We start from the raw sequence: 27332 nt of genomic DNA, 5'->3' as shown, positions 1-27332 counted from the left end.
AGAATGAAACTCTGTCAAATATTACCGAGCTCCATTGCTACTCTGCTGGTTGCTACTTTTTTATCCCTGATTCCTGAGCATTGTTCACACTGACAAGTATAGCAGCAACAAACAGGAAAGGACGTGAAGGAGGATGTGTTGTCAGAGCGAAAGTGGGAAAAAAAACAATGTTTAACCTCAATGATGAGCAAATTAGTGCCAACACAATCCACAAGACAAATAGAAACTGCTCAAAAATAATTAACTTTAAAAGGTCCACATTTTTCATATGAACCTTCTCATGCAAGGTGATGTGACTATCAATATGATTGATAGACTTAAACTTCATCAGTCAAACTGAACGCTAGTTCTACATACAGGTACCACGTGCCAATGTATCCCTATTATGGCCTTGTCCTTTCCATATTTGTGTAACAACAATATATCATGGTGGCAATGCTTTATATCAAAATTGCTTGTCGGACTTAAGTTTTATCTGGTTTAGTTGTAAGAACAAGCTGAATTGTTAAGAACAGACTTCCTAGCCAATCGCTCCCAATTCTGAAAATCGTCTCTACACCTGTTCAGAGTGAAAACTACTTGCTCTTTCAACAAAGTATGATTATAAGAACATCAATATTGTATTTCCTGAGGAAGGCGTGCCTCGAAAGACTTCAGCTTCGATTGTGCATGGTGACTGACTTAACAACATATGCCAAAACATCATAATAACAAACTCTAGAACACTCTATGGCTTTATCCCTTTGATGACAAAAATAAACCACCGGCCAAAGCATTTATTTTTTAGAAAGTCAATCTCTGAGAAGAAACTCTCTCTTTTCTCGAAGAGACACTGTACTAAAATGCAGTGTGTTGAGGGTATTTAGTGGGATAAGTACTTATGATTCTCGATTACTGACTGCGTATGTTAATCGATCAAGATGCAATAATTAGTTAATAATAAAATCCCTACAGTGTGGAAGCAGGCCAATCAGCCCATCAAATCCACACAGATCCCTCAAAGAGCATCCCACCTATACCCACTACCATACACACATCCTTGTAACCCTGTATTTCCATGACCCATCCACCTAGCCTGCAAATCCCTGGATACTGGGGGTAATTTCCCCACAGTTAATTCACCTAACCTGTATATTTTTGGATTGAGGGAGGAAACCCACGCAGACCTGGGGAGAATACGTAAAATCCACACAGATAGTCATCCAAGAGTGGAATTGAACTCAGATCCCTCAGGCTGTGAGGCAGCAACACTAACCACTGAGCCACTGTGTCACCCAAAGTTTTGGTTGCAATAGAAATCCATAACTGTATTTATTAAGAAACCCAAGATCTATTCATTTAAAACTTTATATATAGGAAAGGTACTTAACTGGTTATTGTGCTAATTGGAAAGAGTATTTTTAGCTTATGTCAAAACACTATGTAGTGGAATTACAGTGTCAGTGCTAATAATATGCACACACACCAACACACATACAGGCTCATGGTGCCGTGCTGTGAAGAATATTTTTCATTTCATCTTTATTTGCTCTACCAATACTTTGGGGATCAAACGCCACAGATGTTTCCCTACTTTACTGCCTTAATACTGTTAGGCATGCCAAGGAAACCTTAGAAGCATGGTGGAAAAGGCAGTTTTGTCATTTATCCAGAGTTTCAGCAGCCTTTTCCACAATACTTTGATGCTCAAGTAGTGGAAACCACATGAACCCACACCACTGTCAGCTGATTTTGTGCACTTGCTTTTTTTGAGGGCTTTAATTTCTTACTAAAATCAGAGTGCACTACGTATACATTCTCTCAGCTACCTGACTTAAGTAGCAACATCCAAAGCTTTTGTGCTCCTGAGATGCTGCTTGGCCTGTTGTGTTCATCCAGCTTCACACTTTGTTATCCAGAATTTGTACGTTGGCTACTGAATACATTTGATAATGAGTGCGCTACACGGAATTACATAAAAATGTGAGATCCCCAAAAGTTACAACTCTTTGGACCAACAGTTCTTAAAAGATACTGTAGAAACACAAGCACAGATGACAGGAATGGGTGGGGACTCTGTGGGCCAGAACAAAAGTAGGCTTAATGCCATATTTGGTCATGCGGGTTACTTCTCAGATACCTCTGACCTCAAGCAGTGTCAATAGTTTTGGAATTCTCACTTTGGAAATTATATAACCAGGCAGGAAAACATACAGGAAAAGACTGACAAAGTTAAAGAGTTAAACGTTGGTAATGACTCAAGGATATGAACCTCAACCTAATGGAAAAACAACAAAGATGAAAGTTAGAACTAAAGTATTCTAAATCCTTATACAACACAAAGGAGCAGTGGGCTAACATTCCAACTTCTTACAAATTGCTTTGATTTCGATTCTCCATAATCACAGTAGCATGATAAAAACAGAGGTAGGTGGCTTAAGGACATGCAATCACACATCCACTGCACTTGCTTGCCTTTTAAAAGGAATTTTTTGAAAATGAAACAGCTATATTAAATTTTAAAAATGAACGTTTCCCAGAGCCAAATAAATAAAGATATTGATCAATTAGTAAGGTGTTAGAAGATCTCAGGCTCTATTTGCAATAATCAAGCTGGCTACAATTGGTAGTAAGACGTGGCAGTGCCAAGTTGCCACCCACACATTTCAATTGGAATGTGCATGCATGTGTGCGCGCGCACATACACACGCATGCTTTTTTCTCCACACATCTGTTTGCAAGTGCTTTTTTTTGAGCCCATCAAGACTTGAAAACACAAATCAGTCTGCATCTTGATGCCTTTACACTTAAATTACAAAGAATTGTCCAGTAAGATGAGGCATCTTTATCTGTTGGCACCCAAGAAACCATCAGGTGCAGGGGACTCAACTGGCAAAACAAAAATTGATTTACCTATAAGAAGTTTGCATGGTGCATAAACAGAATTCCGAGAAGTTGCAACTGTGTGTCTTTTAACTTTGATTTTCACTGCTCCGCAAATGAATTCTCTGAACTTCAACAATTCTGCAGAAGGAGAACATGTGCTCTATAAGTCAGGGAAATAAATACACTCTTTATGGATTTCTTAGCATTATGATTTTTGGAAATTCTGACCCGTAGCCAATGCAAAAAACGTAGCATCTTCACAGAAAATGAAACAGATTCTCCTCCTAAAAAAAGCTAAAAGAATTGCAGACGCTGTAAATCAGAAACAAAAACGTAAATTGCTGGTAAAGCTCAGCATGTCTGGCAGCACCTATGGAAAGAAATCAGAGTAAACATTTCGGGTCAAGTGACCCTTCCTCAGAACATTAACTCCTATTGTTTCTCTCATCAACACCAAGATCTCCTTCAAACAAACAATTAGCAGTTCGATTCCACCTTACCCGCTCCTCTTAGACAGTCCTTTGGGACTGAGGATGGCTTGCTTCCACCCCAATTCAACTGGTTGGAGCTGATTTATAAGTGTAATGCGTGACCAGCACATGCTGTCATGTGTTGACTACAGGGTCAGTTAAATTAGTTATTCAGCAGCTTGTATATCTCAATTGCATCTCTGCAAATTCCTGGAAGTCTTCCTAAGTTTTCCAAGTCTCATAAGTATATGAGATTATGGGGGTCACTGCTGCCAGGTAAACTGTGATCTTACTTCCAGGTTCCAGATCCTGGACCTCAAGTGCCTTTTTCCTCAGTCAATTTGAATCTGGTAAAACTTTTGCAAACTGTAAAGTTTGGCACACTGCAAACGAAAGCCAGCAGTTACAGCATAAAAACCGTTATCAAAGCAAAGCAGAATCTGTGAATAGACAGAGCATGTGAGATCTAACAACTCAGTCACCAACCTATTGCATGGTTTCTTCAGCACTAACAATACAATCTTTTGCCCGGACAATCTATGATCAATCCAGCTGATCACCATGCATAGAGAGATGCTCACGAGGGAACAAGGAGGAAGGTAGTCAATTCTTGGGTGTTTTAAAGAACTCTACAATCAATAATCTTTGACTTGAACACACCTAACCCTCAATACCCAGTCCAGCTCAGGCACAGCACACCACTGCCGAGAATCCAATTTCAAAAGCTTTTGAGCAATGAAAAGAACAAAGATGCTTTTGGAGCTGTTAGAAACCCTGAAGTTCCGATCAATGGCAGAAACATAGTCCTGGCACATCTTCACAGACTCATATCTTTCACCTGGATTAAGCAGTGCATATGAAGGATTTTTTAAAAAATTCACTTGGACGTAGGCAATGGTTGGCCAGCATTTATTACCAGGTAATAAAGTGCCCTTGAGAAAGCAGTAGTGAGCTGCCTTCTTGAGCCACTGCAGTCCACGTGTTGTAGTTAGGCCTGCAATACTCTTAGAGAGGGAATTCCAGGATTTTGACTCAGGAACACCAATATATTTCCAACTCAGGGTGATGAGTGACTTGCAGGAGAACTTGCTGGTGGTGGTGTTCCCATGTATCTGCTGCCCTTGTCCTTCTAGTTTTGTGGATTTGGAAGGTGCTGTCCAAGGATCTTAGTGAATTTCTCAAGAATGATATGACTGTGTCAACATTAAAGAAGGATGAGAAGCCTGACTGCGGTAACTACAGGACGAGTTCCTACTGTCTGTCACAGGGAAGATCATTGCAAGGAGTCTCCTCAACCTCCACCTCTCAGTGGCCAAAGCACTCCACCTTAATGCACGTGAACAAAGCTGCAGTCTCCAAACTAAAGATTTCCTCTTGGAGCTGGATATGTGGCTAATATGAATCCACAAGCCATCAAAGTACTGTCAGAAAGATATAACATTGCATTCTTATCATGTCTGGACATTCAATTTCTCAAATAGCTATTTGACAGTGTAGAGATCTTACAATTTTCAATTCCTGTAGCAACAAGTTTGTGCCTTCCGGGCCTAAAAGCAAAGAATGCAACCTCTTAGCAACGTGCAACTTTATTCAGGTGCCAATGTGAATTATGAAATGTCCCTTCAGAATGAAAAATTCAACACTTCCCTCAAGAAATATTTGGGTGAAACAGCAAATGCACAGATTTCATTTGGAGTTTAGGCAGTACAGGGCACTTTCGAACAGTCTCCTAGAAACTTGTTCAGTCGAGTTTTTTTTAAATTGCTAACGAAATGTGGAGCTCGCCAGCATGGCAAACATTTGTTCCCCGTTCCTAATTCTTGATGGTGAACTGGCTCATTAAAATACTGCAGTCCTTGGGGCATAGGAACATCAACAAGGCTAATAGGAAGGGAGTTCCAGCCACAGGTCATCAAGGATTCTCTCTAGTTTCAAGGAAGAGCCTAATCTTGTTAAGACCTAGCTACACAAGCAGAACTCTGCATCTGTAGGTTCAGTAGAGTCAATCAATCTAACCTGTTCCCAAAATGCATGGTTCTCAATGTCTAATTTACAGTCAACGATCTCAATACATCAGAGCTTTTGCCCAGTATCATGTTGGAAAACAATGGAGCAAACTCAAATGAACATGTTTATTTTGTTGTATGGATCAGTTTTGGTCTTTGTCTTTATTGTTCTGTAGAAATTGTACAAAATTTGGCATGAAGGATTTAATGCTGCGTTCCCACTCACCGTGACCTCGGATTGAGCAAGGGAATCAGTGCCCAAGGTTATTATCAGAAATAGGAGAAGGTTTCATCAATTTGTATCAGAGGTTATTATGTTCAACTTTGAAAAATGAAAATGTGCAGCAAGGGATGCACCAAGGGTCAGTGTGGACTTGTTGGGCTGAAGGGCCTGTTTCCACCCTGTAAGGATTCTATTCTATGAAGAATGTTTTGGGCAATAGTGGACCCCTCCATCCACAAAGTGCCTGCTGAGTCAGGAAACTCAAAAAGAATAATCCAGGTTAGTTTGAGACAAACTAGAAAAATACTTCATACCAAACATTTATATCTTGGGAAGCCTCTTCTACAATACTGGGTCCAGCTCTGGTCACGCAGTTATAGGAAGAACATTATTAAACTGGAGAGGGTTCAGAAGAGATTTACCAAGACATTTCAGGGTATGGAAGATTTGAGCTGTAAAGGAAGGCTGAATAGGCTGGGACTTTTTTCACTGCAGCATAGGAGGTTGTGAGGTGACATTATAGAAGTTTATAAAACAAAGAGGGATAGAGATAGGATTAAAAGGTAGTTATCTTTTGCCTAGGATGGAGATTTCAAGACTGGGGGCATTTTTTAAGGTGATGGAGAGGTTTAAAAATTTAAAAATTGAGGGGCAAATTCTTTTACACAGAATGGTTTGTACATGGAATGGGCTTCCTGACGAAGTGCTGGATATGGGTATAATTACACCATTTAAAAGACATTTGGATAAGTACATGAATAGGAAATGTTTGGAGGGATATGGGACGAGAGCAGGCAAGTGAGATTAGTTTAGTTTGGGGTTATGTTTAGCATGGACTGCTTGGACCAAAGGGTCTGTTTCTGTGCTGAATGACTGACTCTCAAAAATAGGCCACTAACAGGCATAAACAATTGCTGGAAAGTTTGCTACATTTGCACACTGCATTGCTATATTACCACACACACTGTACAAAACACACAGTTGGCAGTTTTCATGCAACCCCAAACAAAATAGCCTGAATTTATGTTTTACATGCAGAATTTAAAGAAATCAACAAATCTTTTACTTTACTTAAACTTTGATAGCTCAGGTTTACTGTAACCCCTCTCAAAGTGACCCTAATTTGACAAGTGATCTGCCTTCAAAATCATTGAACATTCCTAGAGTAAAGAAATGAAATCATCTCCTTGTAAAGTGACTGGGATGTCCAGTGTCATGAAATACACAATATAAACAAGTCTCTTAATACTGGAATCTCTCCAGGTCCAAAATACTGCATATTGTTAGGAAACAACATTTGTCGGAAACATTTTGAATAGCATTCCCCTCAACTTGCTCTACTTTCAGCTTCTACTATTTGTCTTGGGTTAATCACTGTACTGGCTGGTCACACATTTCCATCTCCTCCTGTCAGTCACTGATACCTTTTCCAAAGCTGCTGTGCTCAAGTCTTTCACCACCACATTTTCCCATCTAGTTTTCAGACTAAACTTCCTCTTCACCTTTCCTGCAGTTCCATCTCTCGTCACTTGTCTCTCTCACGAACGACGACCATGCTGGTTCAATCTTAGCTACACTCTCAATACTCACTGACCCTCCCCATAACACAGAGTGTGCTGGTTGAAGTTTTGTTGATTCCCCTTACTTTGTACATCTATCTCTAAATCAGCAGCTCATTAGCCATCGTTCTTTGCTTTCTCTTCTTGATGTTGCCCAAGTGTTTCCACGATACAAGGACAGTCTCAAAACTTCACTGCAATTCTTCCAGTCACTCCAAACAGGACTTTGGGGCAGCACAGTGGCTCAGGGGTTAGCACTGCTGCCTCACAGCACCAGGGACCCGGGTTTAATTCCACTCTCGGGCAACTGTCTGTGTGGAGTTTGCACATTCTCCCCGCAAACTGCATGGGTTTGCTCTGGTTTCCTCCAAAGATTTGCAGGCTAGGTGGATTGGTCATGCTAAGTTGCCCGTAATGTTCAGGGATGTGTAGATTAGGGGGTTGGGTCTGAGTTGGATTATCTGAGGGTCGGCGTGGACTTGTTGGGCTGAAGGTCCTGTTTCCACACCATAGGAATTCTATGGCTAATCCATTGTTTAGCTCCCCTTTCTATACTTCTGTCTTCAGGCAGACCTGACTGTAGGTAGTCGAAACAATTCACTTTCTCCCAAGGCTCAGGTTAATATGTATAAATGGGATCAGAGATAACAGGAACCGCAGATGCTGGAAAATCCGAGGTAATAAAGTGGAGCTGGATGAACACAGCAGGCCAAGCAGCATCTTAGGAGCACAAAAGCTGACGTTTCGGGCCTAGACCCTTCTGATATTTATGCCTGTATCTTTCAGTGTTTTACGCCAATTCTCTAGATACTCAGTCATGTTGTCACCAACGTCTCCACCCAATTTAAAATATTTATTCCTTCAAAGTCACAATCACTTGGTCACAGTCATACAGCTGTACAGCACGGAAACAGACCCTTTGGTCCAATTTGTCCATGCCGACCTAATATCCTAAATTAATCTAGTCCCATTTGCAAGCAATTGGCCTACACTCCCTTAAACCCTTCCCATTCATATACCCATCCAAATGCCTTTTAAATGTTGCAATTGTACCAGCCTCCACCACTTACCCTGGCAGCTCATTCCATACACAATCTACTCTCTGTGAAAAAAGTCGCCCCTTTCAAATCTTTCCCCTCTCAGTACAGCAGTAGAACTGTGAAAGGTGTTGTATTTGGATAAATAAAACAATATTTATTACTGCTTTAAAAGGTTTTATCTACGGCGTTTCAAATTCAAATCTTGGGCTTAGATATTTCACCATCCTATAATCCAGAAAATTACAAAATTCAGAAGTGATCTGAAGCATTCCAGATTGAAGAGTGCACTATGGATAGATGTGCTTACTTTTTAAAATGTTTTTGCAATACATTACTAATCTGGCTGTAAAGCAAATTGCAGCCTTATTTCTGTGAATAAAGCTGAACTTTGTCTTCTAAAATGTCAGTTAAAAATTCATTAAGTGGAGATCTCAAATCTGGCCAACTTGAAAAATCAGATTTTGAAGGAAATATAAACTTTGTCCTCAAAAGCTTGCTTGTGGAAATGTAAAAGCTTGAAGAACTAATTATACTCCTCATTCAGGTTTCAATTTTATCTCACTAGAAGCCAGTTTGCATTGGCTGACAAGAACAAACTAACAAAACCAGATATTCATCTTCTGTTGATAATTAAAACTCACTTAAATAAAATGGACAGGACAATAACTTGATACTTAGCTGATCTTGTCTTGCAACATTGAAGACTGTATTTCAGCTTCACTTATCCACTATAACTCACTAATGCTTATGAAACATTGCCTACACTTCCACGAACCTTGCTTCTCCTAGGACTCTGATTTCAGTCTCTGAAGGTCCCTACCTTCATTACATTTATTTTGATTAGGCTAGTGGCAATTTGGAGGAATTTCTTTCCCTGCAATGCAGGAATCCCCACCTGCATCTACGTCCATCTCACCCCATCCAATCCTGAACTACAATCAGGTGCCTCTTGTCCTCACATGTCATCTCCCCACCTTCCACATTCAACACATCACCCTCTGACAAACCCACCATCTCCAACATGACAGCAAGAGCAATATTCCACTTACACAAATGAATAAAGTTTAAGGAAGAATATGTTGTTCATCATAAACATCCTTTGCCTTACAGATGTCAAACAAAGACTAGATTTTTACTTTGCAGAGCACCTCTGCTCATTCCACAATTATTATCCTGAGCTTCAGGATGTATTCTTTAAATTTTCCACATCTTTACTGCTCCGTTCGGTCTCTTCTATTGTAGTAATGACATAGTCTCATGTTTTAACTTCATATTTTACAGCCTTCCGCCTAAGCATCCAATTTAGCAATTTCAGACCATACCCTCTGAACTCTAATTTTTAAGGCAGCAGCTGTTGGCAATTCTGCATTTCACATTTATACTTTCTCCAGAACCTTTTGTTTCTTTACTTGCCCTATTACCATCTCTTTTAGCTTCAAACTACCAATTGTTTTGATATCCAATTGCTTCTGTCACGCATGGCAGTAGAGATCATCCCTTTTTGTTTCATTTTCCCTCACCACACTTCTGTCTGCCTCACTTATTAGTACAAGAATTTTCTGTAGTCCACAAAGGCGCATAGAAAGAGGTAATGAGGCAAGATTTGAGGGGCACCACTCCAGATCACGTATGAGGCAAGTTTCCATGAACTTATCACAGACAGACTGGGATTGTAGCATCGCTCTGCGTTTCACTCCAGCTACCCAAGCTAACCAACCTTCACGACTGTAGAGATTGTAATGAGGGCCAAGTGGATTTCATTGACTGCGAGATCCTCGATTAGCCCAGGTCAACAACCCCAATCAGGGAGCTCTGGCTGACAGATCTAAACAAAAAATTCAGACAGTAACTTCATTCTAGGCAATGCCTCTGAGCTGGCTGGTCAGAACTCATTCATTGTGTACTTGTAAATAAAGACGACTTGGTGATGGGATACCGGCATCTGTGCAGTTATTTCGAAGACCTTACTGTTAGATTTCAAACTGAGGGGGCAAGGCGCACAAGAACATGTTGGCCACGACAATGCATGCACAAAGAAATCTTTGTTCTCTGACCAGGAGGCAAACAATGGTAAAAAAAACGGACAAATCCCAGCCACTATGCCACAGGGAAGTTTAAAACCCTTCCCTGAAGCCTGTTGCATCCATAAGTAATTTCAGTTCTAGCCAAGGATCCTCAATTTGAAACATGAGCTCTCTCTCTCTCTAAAGATCCAGTCAGAGCTAAGTATTTGCAAAATTTTCAAGCTTCTGCTATCAATTTCTCTTTCAGCATTCAGTTTCACTGCCTAATACAGCGCAGTAACCCTTCACATTTCAAGGTAGCTGTTAATGGTTACAGCATTCCTAGCTTCCCTTATAAAAGATACCCAGTTCTCAATGTCTGTTATGTACCCAGTTTTGCATAGTAGTGATAACTTGCAGTTCATCTTGCCAAATAAGAAAAAAATGCCCTGAGTAAGTTAGGTGAATTTCCTATTTTGTTTCCAGTTGCACTTATTACAGATCTTAACAATACATTAATAATCAACTCTCTTTTCTGTATAATGTGCAAATCTTTATAAAGATTAACAGAGGGATGGGGAGATAAATATGCCTACATTAAATAAGTTTCACTCATTCTTCAGAACAAAATGCAAGATATCTCACTTTGCAGAATTAATTCTTCAAAAAGTACATATCTGAAAATTACAGAGTTTTAACCTAGTTCATGACGTTTCTTCTCTCATCTACTTATCTCTTTAAAGAATGCCTCCCGATCCCAGCTTCGTTTCAACCACCAAGTTCTCTGAAATCAAATTACAGCCATCACTCTTGGCAAATTCTGAATAAGCAATTTCTCAGGAATCACAGACCTTTACAGTACAGTAGAGAAGGAGGGCATTCAAGCTGTCATGCCGAGATCAGCTCTTTCAAAGGGCTGTCCATTTAGTCCCAAATCCCAACTTTGCCCTATTTTTCTGCCAATTAATCACTTTCAAGTACATGTCAAACTGCCTTTGGAATTTCTTATGGAATCTGCTTCCACTGCTCTTTCAAGAAGTGCACTCCAGATTGCTACAATCTTCTATGTGAAAACAATTCACTTCTCTCTTGCATCAATTATTTTAAATGCATGGCCTCAGATCACTGATCCACTTGCTAAAGGAAATAATTTCACCCTACTTGCCTTATCCAAAGCTCAACTGATTTTAAATCTCCTTCAGGCCTCCATTTGACCTTCTCATCTATAAGAACAACAATCCAAATTTCTCCACGTGACTAATTCTCTCACCTTTGGCATCTTGTTGCAAACTTCCTCCGAGCCTCTCAAAGGCCTTCACATTCCTCCTAAAGTGTGGTGCCTAGAATTGTGCACAGTACTCCAACCGAGACTGATCCAAAAGTCTGTAAAAAGGTTTAGCATGACTTCCTTGTTTTTATAACCCACTTCCTTATTTAGAAAGTAAAGCATCCATACACTTTCTGAAGTATTCTCAACTTACCCACCAAGTTCAAAAGATTGTGAACATGCACACCCAAGTCCCTCTGCTCTTCAACACCTTCAACTATACTGCCCCTCCATGTAGTTCCTTTCAAACTGGGTCAGTTCACAGTTTGTCATTTTAAACTTGATATATTTTACCAATTTAAATCCTTCTGAAATAGAACAAAGAACTGTGGATGCTAGAGATCTGAAACAAAAACAGAAACTGCAGGGCTGGTAGAACCTGTGGGGAGAAAGCAGAGTTAACTTCGAGAGTCCAGTGCCTCTTCATAAATGTTATAAAGAGTTAGCTGCAAGATCCACCAACAATTCTGTTTTTGTTTTAAATCTTCCTGATATTGCAGTTTGGAAAGCATGTTCCTTATGCTCATTCACATCATTTTTACACAGTAAAAATCAATGGCCTCAATACTGATCTGTGGGTCTTCCATCACATACCATTTCTCAGTCAAAAAAATCTTTCCCCAACACACTACTTCCTATCCCTTTGCCAACTACATATACTGGTTTTATTTCTATTTTCTGAATAAGTCCTTTCTGCGGGATTTTATCAATATTATTTAGAACATCGAACATAGTACAGCACAGTACAGACCCCTCGGCCCACGATGTTGTGCCAAACTTTTACCCGAAACCTAAGGTCTATCTAACCTCCACCCCTACCTTATACTATCATCCATATGCCTACCCAATAGCCGCTTAAATGCCCCGAATGAGGTTGACACTACTCAGAGTGGTAGGGGTGTGGAATGCATTGCCGGAGAGGGTAGTAGAGAACCTACATCTGACCTCTCCCCTATATCTACCTCCAATCACTTTAAAACTATGCCCCCTCATATTAGCTACCTCCACCCTCAGAAAAAGTCTCTGGCTGTCCATTCTATCTATACCTCTGATTATTTTGTATGCCTCTATCAAGTCACCTCTCATCCTTCATCATTCTAAAGAGAAAAGCCCTAGCTCTCTCAACCTTTCCTCGTAATGCCTTCCCTCTATTCCAGGCAACATCTTGGTAAATCTCCTCTTCCTTTTCCAACACTTCCACATCTTTCCTGAGGCAGCCAGAACTGGACACGATATTCCAGTTGTGGCTGAACCAGGGTTTTGTATAGCTGGAGCATAACTTACTGGCTCTTGAACTCAATCCCCCTATTAATGAAAGCTAACACACCATATGCCTTCTTAACAACTCTTTCCACCTGGGCTAAAATTGTTTCAGAGATAGTAGGATCTCAGATTCTCCAGCATCTGCAGTTAACAAGGTGTACAGCTGGATGAACACAGCAGGCCAAGCAGCATATTAGGAGCAGGAAGGCTGACATTTCGGGCCTAGACCCTAGACATTTTCTGAAGAAGGGCCTAGGCCCGAAACGTCAGCCTTCCTGCTCCTCTGATGCTGCTTGGCCTGCTGTGTTCATCCAGCTCTACACCTTGTTATCTCAGATTTTCCAGCATCTGCAGTTCCTACTATCTCTTATACTATGTGACACCTGTGTTTAAATGAAACACACGCCAGTCACTGCACTTATATTCCAAAGCAAGATCAAACACTTTGCCCTTCCTACTGGATTATGAACATGGGTCGAAAGTTCCTTTGTGACAAAGTCCTGTATCATGGCTGCTTAATGAATTTTCCATTCCTCCAAATGTTACTTCTAGACTTACTCTTCTATCTTTGCACTGTTTGGGAGTCTGTTGTAATACCATCAACATAGGTATGATCTTTTAACGTAACATATCCACAGTCATTGTATTAACAAACCATACAGCTTCTCTCTCTCTGTGTGTGTGTGTACAGAGAGATTATTTGAGAGGTCTTGGTGAGGTTGAAGAGGAGTCCTTCATGGTAACCTGAGCCAGTCTGGGAATTGAGCTCATGCTGTTGACATCACAAACCAGCTGATCAGCCAACAGAACTATCCAAACCTCCCTTTTAGCATAACATCCCACAGTTAAATAACCTGAGTGGTGATTTCACAGTGTCTCAGAAATATCTTGAATAGAGGCCAAATGGACCCATTGTGTTTTATAGCCAATGAGTTGGTTAGCAGTGGTTAGCACTGCTGCTTCACAGCACTCAGGACCCAAGTTCGATTCCACCCTCAAGTAACTGTCCGTGTGGAGTTTGCACATTCTCTTAGTCTCTGCATGGGTTTCCTCCGGGTGCTCCAGTTTCCTCCCACAGTCCAAAAGTGTGCAGGCTAGGTGGACTGGCCAAGTTAAATTGACCGTAGTCCTCAGGATGTGTGGATTAGGTGGGTTATGGGGAATAGGTCTGGGTGGGATGCTCTGAGGGTCAGTGCGGACTTATTTGGCCGAAAGGACTGCATCCACACTGTAGAGATTCTATGAAACTGTTTTTGAAGAACAGTGTTTATTGTTGCCAGGAAGAACATGCAGAACCAATCTGGCTCAGATTTGTACTTCAGAAACAAATGGATGCAACCATTCGAATTATGTCGTGCACCCTCCACATACAGAAATCCTAACCTGTGCAATAAGAGCAGAAAACACTGGGTAGGGATTGAGGAACTTAGCATATCCAGCAATATATTTAGACAGAGAGAATCAAAGTTAATGTTTCAGGTTTGTAACATACCATCGTAAATAGGAAAAAGTTGAAAGATCTATGTTTTGAGTTGGAGGTGGTGGTGAGGGGGTAAGAGTTGGGTGCAATGGAACAAGAAGAATGGGGAAGAACCAAGAAAAGAAACAAAAATTGGCCAAGTTGCCAGTGTGCTGAAAGAAACAACTGAGGAGTCCAGTTACTAGTGGTGTACCACAAGGGTCGGTGTTGGGTCCACTGCTGTTTGTCATGTTTATAAATGACCTGGATGAGGGCGTAGCAGGATGGGTTAGTAAATTTGCAGACGACACTAAGGTCGGTGGAGTTGTGGACAATGACGAAGGATGTTGTAGGTTACAGAGAGACATAGATAAGCTGCAGAGCTGGATAAGAAGTGGCAAATGGAGTTTAATGCGGAAAAGTGTGAGGTGATGCACTTTGGTAGGAGTAACCGGAAGGCAAAGTACAGGGCTAATGGTAAGATTCTTGGTAGTGTAAAGCAGAGAGATCTCTGTGTCCACGTACACAGATCCTTGAAAGTTGCCACCCAGGTTGACAGGGTTGTTAAGAAGGCATACAGTGTTTTAGCTTTTATTAATAGAGGGATTGAGTTCCGGAACCATGAGGTTATGCTGCAGCTGCACAAAACTCTGGTGCGGCCGCACTTGGAGTATTGTGTACAGTTCTGCTCACCGCATTATAAGGAGGATGTGGAAGCTTTGGAAAGGGTGCAGAGGAGATTTACTAGGATGTTGCCTGGTATGGAGGGAAGGTCTTACGAGGAAAGGCCGAGGGATTTGAGGCTGCTTTCATTACAGAGAAGGTGGTTGAGAGGTGACTTAATTGAGACATATAAAATAATCAGAGGGTTAGATAGGGTGGATAGGGAGGGCCTTTTTCCTAGGATGGTGACAGCGAGCACGAGGGGGCATAACTTTAAATTGAGGGGTGAAAGATATAGGACAGATGTCAGAGGTAGTTTCGTTACTTAGATAGTAGTAAGGGAATGGAACGCTTTGCCTGCAACGGTACTAGATTCACCAACTTTAAGTACATTTAAATCGTCATTGGACAAGCATATGGACGTACATGGAACAGTGTAGGTTAGATGGGCTTCAGATTGGTATGACAGGTCGGCACAACATCGAGGGCCGAAGTGCCTGTACTGTGCTGTAATGTTCTATGTTCTACGAAAAAAGTAAAAATAAACTACAAAGATGGGGGAGAGGGGCTTTGGTCTGAAACAGTCAAGTCGACATAGTGTTGCGAAGATCAAAAGGGTGCCGAACTGAAAGTCAGTCATAGAGATCCACAAAACAGAAAAAGGCCCTTCAGTCCATCATGCCAATGCTGATCAAAAACAGCCACCTAAATACTCTAGACCCATCTTCCAGCACTTGCCCCATGTATACCTTGTCATCGCACGTGTACATCTGAATTCTTCTTAGGCATTGTGAGAGTTTTCGCTTCCACCGCGTTTACTAGCAGTGAGTTCCAGATTCCCACCACCCTCTGGGTAAAACTGTTTTTCCTGTAATCTTTCTGCCCCATACCTTATATTTGTGCACCCAGCCACTGATCCCTCCCATCTAGAGGAAAAGATGCATCCTGTCGACATTATCTATTGCCCTCAAAATTTTAGACAATCATGCTCCTTCTCAATCTCCCCTGCTCCAAGGTAATCAATTCTAGTCTATCTAATCTCGCTTCATAACTGAAACTCTCCAGCTAGACAACATCCTGGTAAATTTTGTCTGCACCCTCCCCAGTGCTTTCATATCCCTCCTGTAATCTGGAATCCAGGACTGCACACTTTACTCTAGCCTAACCAACTTTTTGTACAGTTCCAGCAAAACCTCGCTACTTTTCAACCCTATGCTTCTGGCTGATAAAGGCAAATATACCACATGCATTCTTAACCATTTTATCCACCTGTCTTCATACCTTAAGGGACTGGTGCAAGTGCACACCAAAGTCCTCCTGATCCTTGGTGCTCCCCAGGGTGGCTATATTCATCATGTATTCCCTTGCTGATGTGTTTTATGAGTGAGAGTCAACATTTACTTCAGGAACAGTACTGCAGGCCAATGACAGAAATGTGGAAGTGTGGAAACACAAGGCTGAGATTTGAAACAACACAGCACTCGATGCTCAGGGCCAAGCCTGCAGTCAAGTTTCCTCAGTCCTCCTCTCCTTCAGCCGCCCAGCTAATAGATGTTAGATGCAAAAATGACTGTTACAATTACTTATGTTTCTCACAATCAGACAAGGAACATCAAAAAAAAATCCCCAAGAATACAGCCTTTCACACTGTGGACTATCATGTTTGAACTCTACCCAACACATTTTGCCAGAAGGGTCACTGGACTCAAAACATTATGTCTCCTTTCTCTCCACAGATGCTGCCTGACCTACTGAGTTTCCAGCAATTTTAGAATTTGGTCCCCTGTAATAACTTGGTCAGTGATAATTAGACACTGAATGTATAATATTACAAATATGAAACTCCCTATTAATCATCTTAAATGAAAACGTATAATAAATATGAACATAAAAACTTAAAGCAAGTCATCTCAGAGTTTAAAAAATATATTAACTTTATTTGCTCCTGAAACTAACGGATGCAAATTTTTAGAAATGAGAACACAAGTTAGACAAATGAAACAAATGAGATTAAATGGATAAACGTTTCCCGAATGAGACAACTAAATGGTATTGTAAATTTATTTCACAGTTGAACAGCTGTTTTCACTTTTCTCAAGTACAGAGAGCTGCTTTCAAAATTCTTCAGTGTCAACTTCTTGTTAAAATGATTTTGGAGTAGATGAAATCAGTTTCTCGCCATAGATGAATATATTAACAGGCCTCCAGTTAAATAGATCCCACAAATTTTTACAACACCAGTGAGTGTGGAGATGATTTACAAGAATGAATCCCGCACTGACGGTCTTCAGTTACACAGAGCAGGGAAGCGGTGGTTCTTCAAGGGAGATTACCTCTAGATGTTCAAGACTGAATCTGGACAGAGTGAGGAGAAGCCTTTCCTATAGGCATTTGGGCAAAGAACTAGAAGAGAATGTTACCTCAAAGTAAAGTGGGATCTTGATCAGATAGGCCAATGGGCCAAGGAGTGGCAGATGAAGTTTAATTTAGATAAATATGAGGTGTTGCATTTTGGAAATGCAAATCAGGGCATGACTTATACACTTAACAGTCATGTCCTGGGGAGTGTTGCTGAACAAAGAGACCTTGCAGTGCAGGCTCATAGTTCCTTGGAAGTGAAGTCGCAAGTAGACAGGTCAGTGAAGGCAGAATTTGGTAGACTTTCCTCTATTGGTCAGTGCATTGAAAATAGGAGTTCGGAGGTCATACTGTGGCTGCACTGGACATTGGGGAGGCCACTATTGAAATGCTGTGCTCAGTTCTGGTCTCCGCACTATAGGAAGGATGTTGTGAAACTTCAAAGCACTCAGATAAGATTTACAAGGATGTTGCCAGGGTTGGAGGGTTTGAACTAGAGGGAGAGGCTGAACAGGGGCTATTTTCCCTCGAGTGTCAGAAGCTGAAGGGTGGCCTTTTCAAGGTTTACAAAATCATAAGAGGCATGGATAAGGTAAATATACAAGGTCTATTCCCCAAGGGGGGGTGAGTCCAAAATTAGAGGGCACAGGTTTAAGATGAACAGGGAAAGATTTAAAAGGGACCTAAGGGGCAACATTTTCACACAGGGGATGGTGCTTACATGGAACGAGCTGCCAGAGGGCAGTGGAGGCTGGTACATTTACAACATTTAAGAGGCATCTGAATGGCCGTAGGGGTAGGAAAGGTTTAGAGGAATATGGACCATTTATTTAGGCTATCTGGTCAGTGTGAATGAGTTGGATCGAAGGGTCTGTTTCTGTGCTGTACAACTCTATGGCTATATGACCCTAAAGTACAGAAGCAGAAATAGGCCATTCAGCTCAGAATCTGCTCCACCACTTGATCATGGCTAATATGTTTCTCAACCCTAATCTCCTGTCTTCTCCTCATAACCTTTGATCCCTTTATCAAATCAAAAGTCTCTCTCTCTCTCTCTTTCTCAGACTCTCTCAAATACACTCAATGATTTGTCTCCACAGATTCAGCACCCTCTAACTGAAGAGATTCCTCCTTACCTCAGTTATAAAGGGTCATACCTTCACTCGGAGTCCGTGCCCGCAGGTCTTATTCTCTCCTACTGGTGGAAACATCATCTCCACATCAACTCTAACCAGTCCTCTCAGTATGCTACAAGTTTCAATCCGGTGCCCCCTCATCCTTCCAAACTCTATCAAGTACAGCAAAAATGTCCTCAACCACTCCTCATATGACAAACCCTTCATCCTGGGATCATTCTTGTGAACCTCCTCTTTCAATGCGGTCATAATAATCCTTAAATACAGGGCCAAAAACTGCTCCCAATATTCCACATGCCGTCTGATCAGAAACTTGTACATCTTTAGTAGTACATTTCTGCTCTTGTATGCTAGCTTTCCCCCCCACTTAGAAAATAGTCTGTCCCTATTCTTCCAACCAGAATGCATAGTGTCAGACTATCTATTCTGTCTACCACTTATTTGCCGAGTCTCCCACCTGGCCCAAGATAATAAAGCGTAGAGCTGGACGAACACAGCAGGCCAAGCAGCATCAAAGGAGCAGAAAGGCTGAAAAATTTCTGAAGTAGTGTCTAGGCCCGAAACATCAGCCTTTCTGCTCCTCTGATGCTGCTTGGCCTGTGCTCATCCAGCTCTGCACCTTGTTATCTCATTAGTCACTAACTTTAACAACTATTCACCATCCCAGCCGAATCATTATGAACTCCTTTGTCTATCCAACCTTTCTTCTCTCTCTTTGGGTTCTATCCTTTGTTCTATCGTTTACTCCTTACAGCACTGGCCACCGCCCACCCATCAAAACCATCTTCTGCATATGAACCGACATGTTCCTAGCTACCACCAGTTCCAAGACAGGGTGATTGTATCCGAAACGTTAACTGATTTTTCTTCACGTGCTGAGTTTTTCCAGCAACTTCCTTTTTCGTTCCTCGATAACAGACAACACTGATGCACGTAGATAAATCATCTGTGCAACATATTTGCATGTTTGTTGCTAAAATTATGAAGCAAAACATCAGTGTACAATTTTAAAAATTATTTTGAACGATTAAACACTTTGCATTTTATGACAAGAATCCCATGACAAAGATAATTCAAATATCGATAAATGTTGCCCAAATATTCATGTATTTCTTCTCCCATCATGTTCCACACAATAGCTACTGCCTTGTCCTTGCATGTTTTACTTAAGAAAATACAATGTCAAGCCTACGCAGTCAGCTTTCATCATGTAACGTAACTATAACCAGTTGCCACTACAGATTGAATTAGACAGCCTTTAAAGATGCTCACAAGCATTCAAAAACCTCAATTTCACATCACAAAGCAAATATCACTGCAAGAAAACAGCTTATTTGATTCCACAATGTAAAGAACCCATTTATTCCCGTTCATAATGCACCAATTTTATGCACTGTGAATGAAAAACCTCTGACATTCAACAGCAGCAATTAGTTAACCAACAGATGTTTAGCATACAGTACAGGGTAAAATGACAAAATCCCAATGAAAAACCTGACTGTCTTTCCAGGTTCTCAGCTGTTCTCAAAGTACTGCACAAAGTTTAGATTTCAATACCTTCAATATTCAGTGGTTAATCTTCTGCATTTTGAACCTCCAAGTGCTCTGAAAATGCCCTCAAGTTACAATACCCTCAATTGCTGTTGAAAGGAAACGGACAAAACTGAAGATACATTCCAAGGCCATAACTTCAAATAAATTTTCTTTGGCAATTATTCCACAGTTGACAAAGAACAAAAAGAGCACTGAGGGATCTGCTCTCATTCAGTTAAACAATTTCCTAAAATTTTTGCAAAAAGTATCCATTGCTTTCCAAACAGAAGTGGAAGACAAAGGCCACATTTCCAGTTATTACTAGAAGTAAAAACAATGAGTAAATTGGTTACCCAAAAAAACCAAGCCGTACATGCAGAAGCAGCCAAAAAAAGAGCTCAGTCCGTATGCAATCTTGTACAATTCAACAATTCAGCAGTTGTACAATTTCTTCAAATGACATTACTTGACATTTAAACTTCCTTTTTTGCGTACAAAAAAAAAATGCAACACTATTACAGATGAATGAGATTCTTAATACTGGAAAACATAATTCAAAGTAGTTGAAAGGATTCCAATTAAGCTCAAAAAGTTTCTTTTTGCTATCTACCGAGATTGGACCACAAGAAGTTGACTCAAAAGTAACCTTTTTAGTGCATGTGTCATCAGAATAAATTACGTGCTTCACCAGGGTAAGTTTCAATTTGTTTTGGGAAGGGGAAAGGGGCAAGCTTGGAAATTAGCATCATGCTGTCCACCAATTGTTAGACATATCTACATTAGATATAGAAAGCAAGAACAGGAGACAGCTGTCTATGCCCTATTGAAATATGCTTTATCTGTAACCTCAAAGTGTTCATCACTCTTCCCCAACATCCATAGCAACCCTCCTGTTGGCTCAAGCAACATTGTTGAAATACACAAAATTAACCTGTGCCATGTTGACAATGTGTCCTCATGCCTAGCCTCTAGACAGGCCAGACATGCATGACTTCACTTTGAAATGTAATAAAACTCAAGCTACAGATAAAGTATATCAAAACGCACCCCGATTGAATGCCATGCAAAAACAGTTGGCATAATTGATAACGCTCACCGTATCTCTGCAAATCTACGTCCAGCTCAACATTAGATCTGCTTGAATATTCAAAGAATGCCTCTACCTTGGACACCTCCACCCCTGCTTCAACTCATCCGTGCCGTTATTAGTTCCAAAATCAATCCTCCAAACTCTCCGGCCCACAGTTTACATTTCAGTCCATCCAAAACATCTCATGTTCAGTCTCAATTCATCCACCAATTCTCGCTTTTGATGCTCCAGTTTAAAATCATTCTGTTTTTATCTTCCCTACCTGTTACTTACTCTAGTACAATCCAGGTGCTTCTCCATCCACCTTGGTGATAACTATCACCATCTCCAACAAGAGCTCAGAGCTCTTTCAATTCTAGTCTCTGATAAATTTCTCCCTCCTTTCACTTGACCATTTTATTTTTCACCAAGGTACTGTTCTGAAAGTAATTCCAATAACACCTTCAGCTCCTAAAAATCTATCTTTCTAACCAAGCTTTTTAAACCATCTATCCCATTGTAGCAGGCTTACAACATCTTGGTGCAATCACACCTCAATGAAATGGGCTTACTCTAAAAAACTCAAATTAACTGTTTGAGTTTTAGCTGATGCAAACTTCTCATCGATCACATCTCATCACGCTTAACTACAGTTCCAAAATTCAAAATCTGAGGCAAGTTTTCTGTTACCAATCTAGCTGATAGACTGACGAATGCTTAATTTTCATGAGTCAGTAAGGTGACTCAGTGGTTAGCACTGCTGTCTCAGCGTAATGGACCAGGGTTCGATTCCACTCTCGGGCAACTGCTTGGCACATTCGCCTCTGTATCTGTGAGAGTTTCTTCTGGGCGCTCTGGTTTCCTCTCACTGCCCAAAGATGTGTAACTTAGGTGGACTGGCCATGCTAAACTGCTCAGAGTGTCCAGCATTGTGCTGGCTGGGTGGGTTAGTTGTGTAAAATGCAGGGTTACAGGGATAGGGTTGAGGAACGTGTCTCTTAGGGTCCCTCTTTGGAGGAGCAATATGGACAGTTGAGCGGAATGGCTTGCTTCCACACTGTGGGTGTTTGATTCTATCATCCACATGTTTTCACAGCTTTATAGGCCTGAATTTTCCAATGGGAACTGCTACCCATCAAACTTCAGGGCTTTGAGGAAGTCCCAAGCCCCACGCAGGGGTGCTATTTACTGATGACACAGTGTGGAGCTGGAGGAAGACAGCAGGCCAGGCAGCATCAGAGGAGCAGGAAAGTTGACATTTTGGATCAGGACCCATAACAAGCAAGTTTTAACTTCCCATGGCCAAATGTTCAATGCCTTTGAACGCTTCTGACATATTAGTACTGGAGACTTGGTTTTCATTCCTGAAGCATACAAGAAATTTATCCCAGGATACTCCCATGACAGATTTAGGACCTGGCTTTATAGTGACAGCCGTATTAGAAATGTCTAAAAATTTAACAAAACCATGATAATTAACAGCCCTCACTGGATAATGCTGAAGGCCTCCAACATCCTTGATATAGATTACACCCCATTGTCAAAGAGGTGAGCTATAGTAAGGGTTTGTGGTGACGGAGTGGAGGGGAAGAGAAGACAGAGAGAAAATATACAGATACAGGTCCTTTCAGAAACACTAAAGTATGAATGAACCAGAGACAGATCTCATGAAGTATGCCACTGGTCTGTAGTTAAAAAGGATGTCATAACTTTGACACAGATGACTGTCACTACACAAGGCTTCACCAGTCTGCTCTTTGCTAGGCAGAAGCTGGAATTGGAAATTTAAAACAGGGTCAGCATGTGCTTCCCTCTTTGCTGCTGACTGGAAGATTTGGGTCATTATCTTTCATATCATCCAGCTTTATTATCACATCCTTCAACTCATTGCCAGCAACACCATACACATTCCATAACTTGAATTCCATGAATTCCAAGGTGGTACAGTGGTTAGCACTGCTGCTTCACAGCACTAGGGACATGGGTTTGATACGAGCTTTGGGCAACTGTCTGTGTGGAATTCGCACATTCTCCCCGTGTCTGTGTGGGTTTCCTCTCAGTCCAAAAGTGTGCAGCTTAGGTGGATTGGCCATGCTAAAAATTGCCCTGTAGTGTTTGGAATATGTAGGTTAGGTGGGTTAGACATGGCAAAATTCCCATGCAGAATTATGGGGGGCTGGGAGGTGAAGAGGGTTATTGGTAGTGATGGTGATAAGGATCACTGATTTAAGATGATTGTCAAAAGAGGCAATAACAACATGAGGGAAAACTTTTTCCTGCATTAAGTGGTTAGAAGTTGGAATGCACCAGCCACGTGTATGGTGGGAGTAGGCTCAAGTGAGGTTTTCTAAAAGGGAATTGGAACAACATTTGAAAAAGAATATGCAGAGAAAAGTAAAGCAAGGAGCACCAGGAGAACTGCTCCTTTAGAGGTCTAGCACAGAGAAAATGGGTTAAATGGTCTAATTCTGTATTTTAACAATTCTGTGATCTATAAATAGTGCTTAGTTTTCTGGTAGGAATGGGGACGCTGAAAGGGGTTGTCAACAGTGCTGTCAAGTGGGTCTTCCTCAGCAATACACTGAGCTGCAATGCACAAGTTAAGTTCTACCAAAGTCACTCAGTTCCTGACTTCAGTGTAGCCTTGGTCCAAACATGAACAGAAGAGCTGAACCCCGAGAAGTGAGGGAAAAGCAAAATCTGACCAACTGTAGCATTCAAGGAGCTTCAGCAAAATTGGAGTTGTTGAGAAACAGGATGCTAACTTACTACTAGCTGGAGGTATACCTGGCAAAAAGTAAGATGGTTGCGCATGCTGGAGGTCAGTCATTTCCTTAGGGTAGTGTCCTTGACCCAACAATCTGCAGCTGCTTCATCACCCACCATTATAAGACCATAAGACCATTATAGGGTCAGAAGTGATATGTTTACTATCAAATCACAATGCTCAACAACATTCAGCATTCCTCAGGTACTAAAGCTGTCCACATCCACATGCAGCAAGCCCTGAACAGCATCTAGGCTTGGGCTGCTAAGGGGCAATTGTCATTCGCACCACACAAATACCAACACAACCATAGCAAAAGGGAATCTAGACATTCACCCATGACAGTCAATGACATTAGCACTTCTGAAGCCCCTACTATCAACATACGGGTGTTACCCAAAATTTAACACAACCAGTCATATAATTACTGTGGCTGCAAGAGGCAAGTCAGAGGCTAGGAATTCAGAAGTAACTCACCTCCTGACTTCCCAAAGCCTGCCCCAGTATAAATCAGGAGTGTGATGGAATACGCTTCACTTGCCTGGATTAATGCAGCTCCAAAAACACAAGCAGCTTGACATCATCGAGGACAAAGTAGCCTGCTCCATTAGCGCCCCATTCACCACCATCAACATTTATTCCCTTTGCCACCAACTCAGCGTCAATGGTGTGTACAATCTAGAAAATGCAATGCAACATCTCATCAACTCTCCTTCAACAGCACCTTCCACACTCATTTAAACTTCTCCCGTTTAGATACTAGAAAGGCAGCAGATACATGGGAACACCACTCCCTCCCAACCCACATACCTTCCCTAACTTAGAAAAGTTCCTCCATTCACTAGATCAAACTTTTGGAACACCCTCTAGAAAGGACTTCAGCAGTTCATTATCACCTTCTCACGAACAGTTTGGGATGGAGAATAAATGCTGACACAGCCAGCAACACCGCCATCCCTAAATTAACAATAATACATACAACTCTTTGTTTATCCCCCTTCATTACATTGAAGAAGCTACTGCAGAATCAACTGTTCAATAACTGCATAATTTTAAATATATCTTGAGCAAACATTACCTGCATACATCAAAAATAACATTGTACCTATTTAGGGAATTCAACAACAATATACTTTAATGTACAACTTCTAATATCTAGTAAAACCATAGTCTTTGTACTCTGAAAACAAATAAAAAGAAATAAAGAAAGGGATAATATTTCTGTTCAAAAGATCCCTAAATTGATTCTCATCTCAGAAATTTAAAATTCTGGACAGCATATCATGAAATCAGAGGTCCAGGAGTTATGTGCATCACTTTTAACACAACCAGTGTTCCAGTTGCTGTGTCGGTTAGACGTGTTGGGACACGGTAAAATTCCTAATTAATGGCACATGTAAAAGATGGGTTCAAGGAGAGGTGGTGCAAAGCAGAAGAAGAGTATGCTTTTAAGCTCAGTTTGCCAATTTCTCTACGGATTAAACATTCTAATTGAAAGGCAGAGTAAAATTATGTACTAAAAGTGAAATAAGGAGAGGCAGACAAATACAACTGGCAGTGTTAAGCATCAGAAAGTTAAACATACTCAGCTTAAAGTAAGTTTCCTATAATATTTAATACTAAAGGAATGGAGGTTCACATTTGCATAAATTTTCAGAACCAGAGGCATTAGGCAGTAATAAATACATGCACCATAATTAAAAATATAATTATATTTGACTAGACAATAGACGCTGGAGTAGACCATTCAACCCTTTGAGCCAGCACCACCATTCATTATGATCATGGCTGATCATCCACAATCGGTATCCTGTTCCTGCCTTATCCCCATAACCATTGATTCCACTAATGACTAAGTTTGTTTTCTTTTATTAGTTAATGATTCAAGCATCACAATTTCACAACTCTATTTGGTTCAATGCCAAGTTTTTTGGTGAGATACTGGTGAAACCGCATACAGAAGAGGTCAAATTGAACAGCATCTTCAAGATTACTGTATTTTACTGCCTACACAAACATTGCAAGATGTTGCCCAATCTACTCCATTATAGCTGTGACAGTAATCATTTTAATAGAAACTTCAGACATCAACAATACATGTTAGCAAGCTATTAATGCAGCAGCAAAGAGGCATAACTTATTGCATTCAGCACCAGATCCACAATAACTGATGGGAACTACCAGTAGGAGTTGACAGAAATCATGGGTACAAATCCTGGTTGATTTTCTCCTTTAAAACAAGAGTCAATGGGATCAATTATATCATTCCTACTGCCTACCTAATTGCAACAAGTAACTAAATGTGGATCACTGTCAAGTTAAGTCCCATAAATAGACTCCAGTTCTATACATTACATAATCGTCAACAGAACAGCTCTATGATTGCCAAGTTTTCTCCACTTCAAGCCACTGTGAAAAATTCCAATCACACCTTTCACTGCAAGAATATTAAAATGTATTCTTTCACTAATATTAATTTGTTAGCTCACATATTGTATTTGCTAGTGAACATGATGTTTTGCTCAAGGGTGGCACGGTAGCTCAGTAGTTAGCACTACTGCCAAAGTGCTAGGAGCCTGTATGGGATTGAACTCTTGGGTGACTGTGTGGAGTTTGCACATTCTCTCCGTGTCTGCATGGGTTTCCTTAGGGTGCTCTGGTTTCCTCCCACACTCCAAAGATATGTAGGTTAGGTGGATTGGCCAAGCTAAAAATTGCCCCTAAAGGTTCAGGATGTGTAGGCTGGGTGAATTAGCCATGGGAAATGCAGGGTTAGAGGGAAAAGGTGGGTGGGGTTGGGGGTATTCTGGGTTGGGTGCTCTTTAGTTTCAAGGGAACCAAGCCACCAAAAGTTCTCTGTTACCATTTTAAAATGGATAGGAACCATTCTGTAGGCCCAACTTCAAAAGTAAACAAATGCTTCTGCTCCAATTATTCATGTGTGAGCTACTCTTCTGATATTTACTTTCCTTTAATGGCTCAAAAATGGATGCATTAGTCAGCTCCAAAAAGCCAGATTATATTTACTGACTGAAAGCTGATCATCCTCATGAATTTTTTATCTCAGAAGCTTCAAGATGCCACTGGGATGGCACTGTGATATAATACATTAGTCTGCAAATGGATGGCAATGACTTTCTAACACACGCAGAAACATCCTAATAATTGTGCACAATATTAAATTTCAGGCAACGGACCATCAAGGAGCAATTTTCCAATCATCATCTTAATTTTTATTCACCAGATAATCTTATTAGATGGAATTTGCAGGTAATATTGCACTACTCACATGAGAAGAAGCTCAAATGCAGCCAGCAATGGAACACAGTGACTGCAGTACAGGAATACTTCACCAAATAGCTTTTCCTCAATATGTAGCTAATTCCCAAAGGTTAGTCGCTCAGTTATTTGCTTGTAGGCAGCCTAAAATTATCCTTTATCATTAAACATGTAAATAATACATATAAGATTCAGATTCTGTAAATCAATCAACATATAAACAAACTAATGAGCAATATTTAATCTCAACTACTATAATCTCATTTTAAGTATTAAAAACCACTGCTAAAACAATGACATCTTGAATTTTCT

At 40.8% G+C, this 27332-nt stretch overlaps 1 protein-coding gene across 12 annotated transcripts in view; it reads right to left on the bottom strand.

The window, feature by feature from the left end:
* Positions 1-27332, bottom strand: part of ncoa2 (nuclear receptor coactivator 2) — a 282597-nt gene that overhangs the window by 113938 nt on the left and 141327 nt on the right. For 8 of the 12 annotated variants that reach the window (XM_048528564.2, XM_048528571.2, XM_059645878.1 and 5 more), the window contains exon 1: positions 2893-3003. The exons of the other annotated variants lie outside the window; for them this stretch is intronic. In XM_048528564.2, the coding sequence (XP_048384521.1) occupies positions 2893-2909 (17 nt within the window). In that variant the 5' untranslated portion in view covers positions 2910-3003. Of the gene's footprint in view, positions 1-2892; positions 3004-27332 lie in introns of those variants that run through there. 12 annotated transcript variants of the gene reach the window in all.

Source organism: Stegostoma tigrinum, chromosome 5 (assembly GCF_030684315.1).
Source record: "Stegostoma tigrinum isolate sSteTig4 chromosome 5, sSteTig4.hap1, whole genome shotgun sequence".
In the NCBI taxonomy this organism is placed as follows: Eukaryota; Metazoa; Chordata; class Chondrichthyes; order Orectolobiformes; family Stegostomatidae; genus Stegostoma; species Stegostoma tigrinum.
This window is presented reverse-complemented; position numbering and strand designations above follow the sequence as displayed.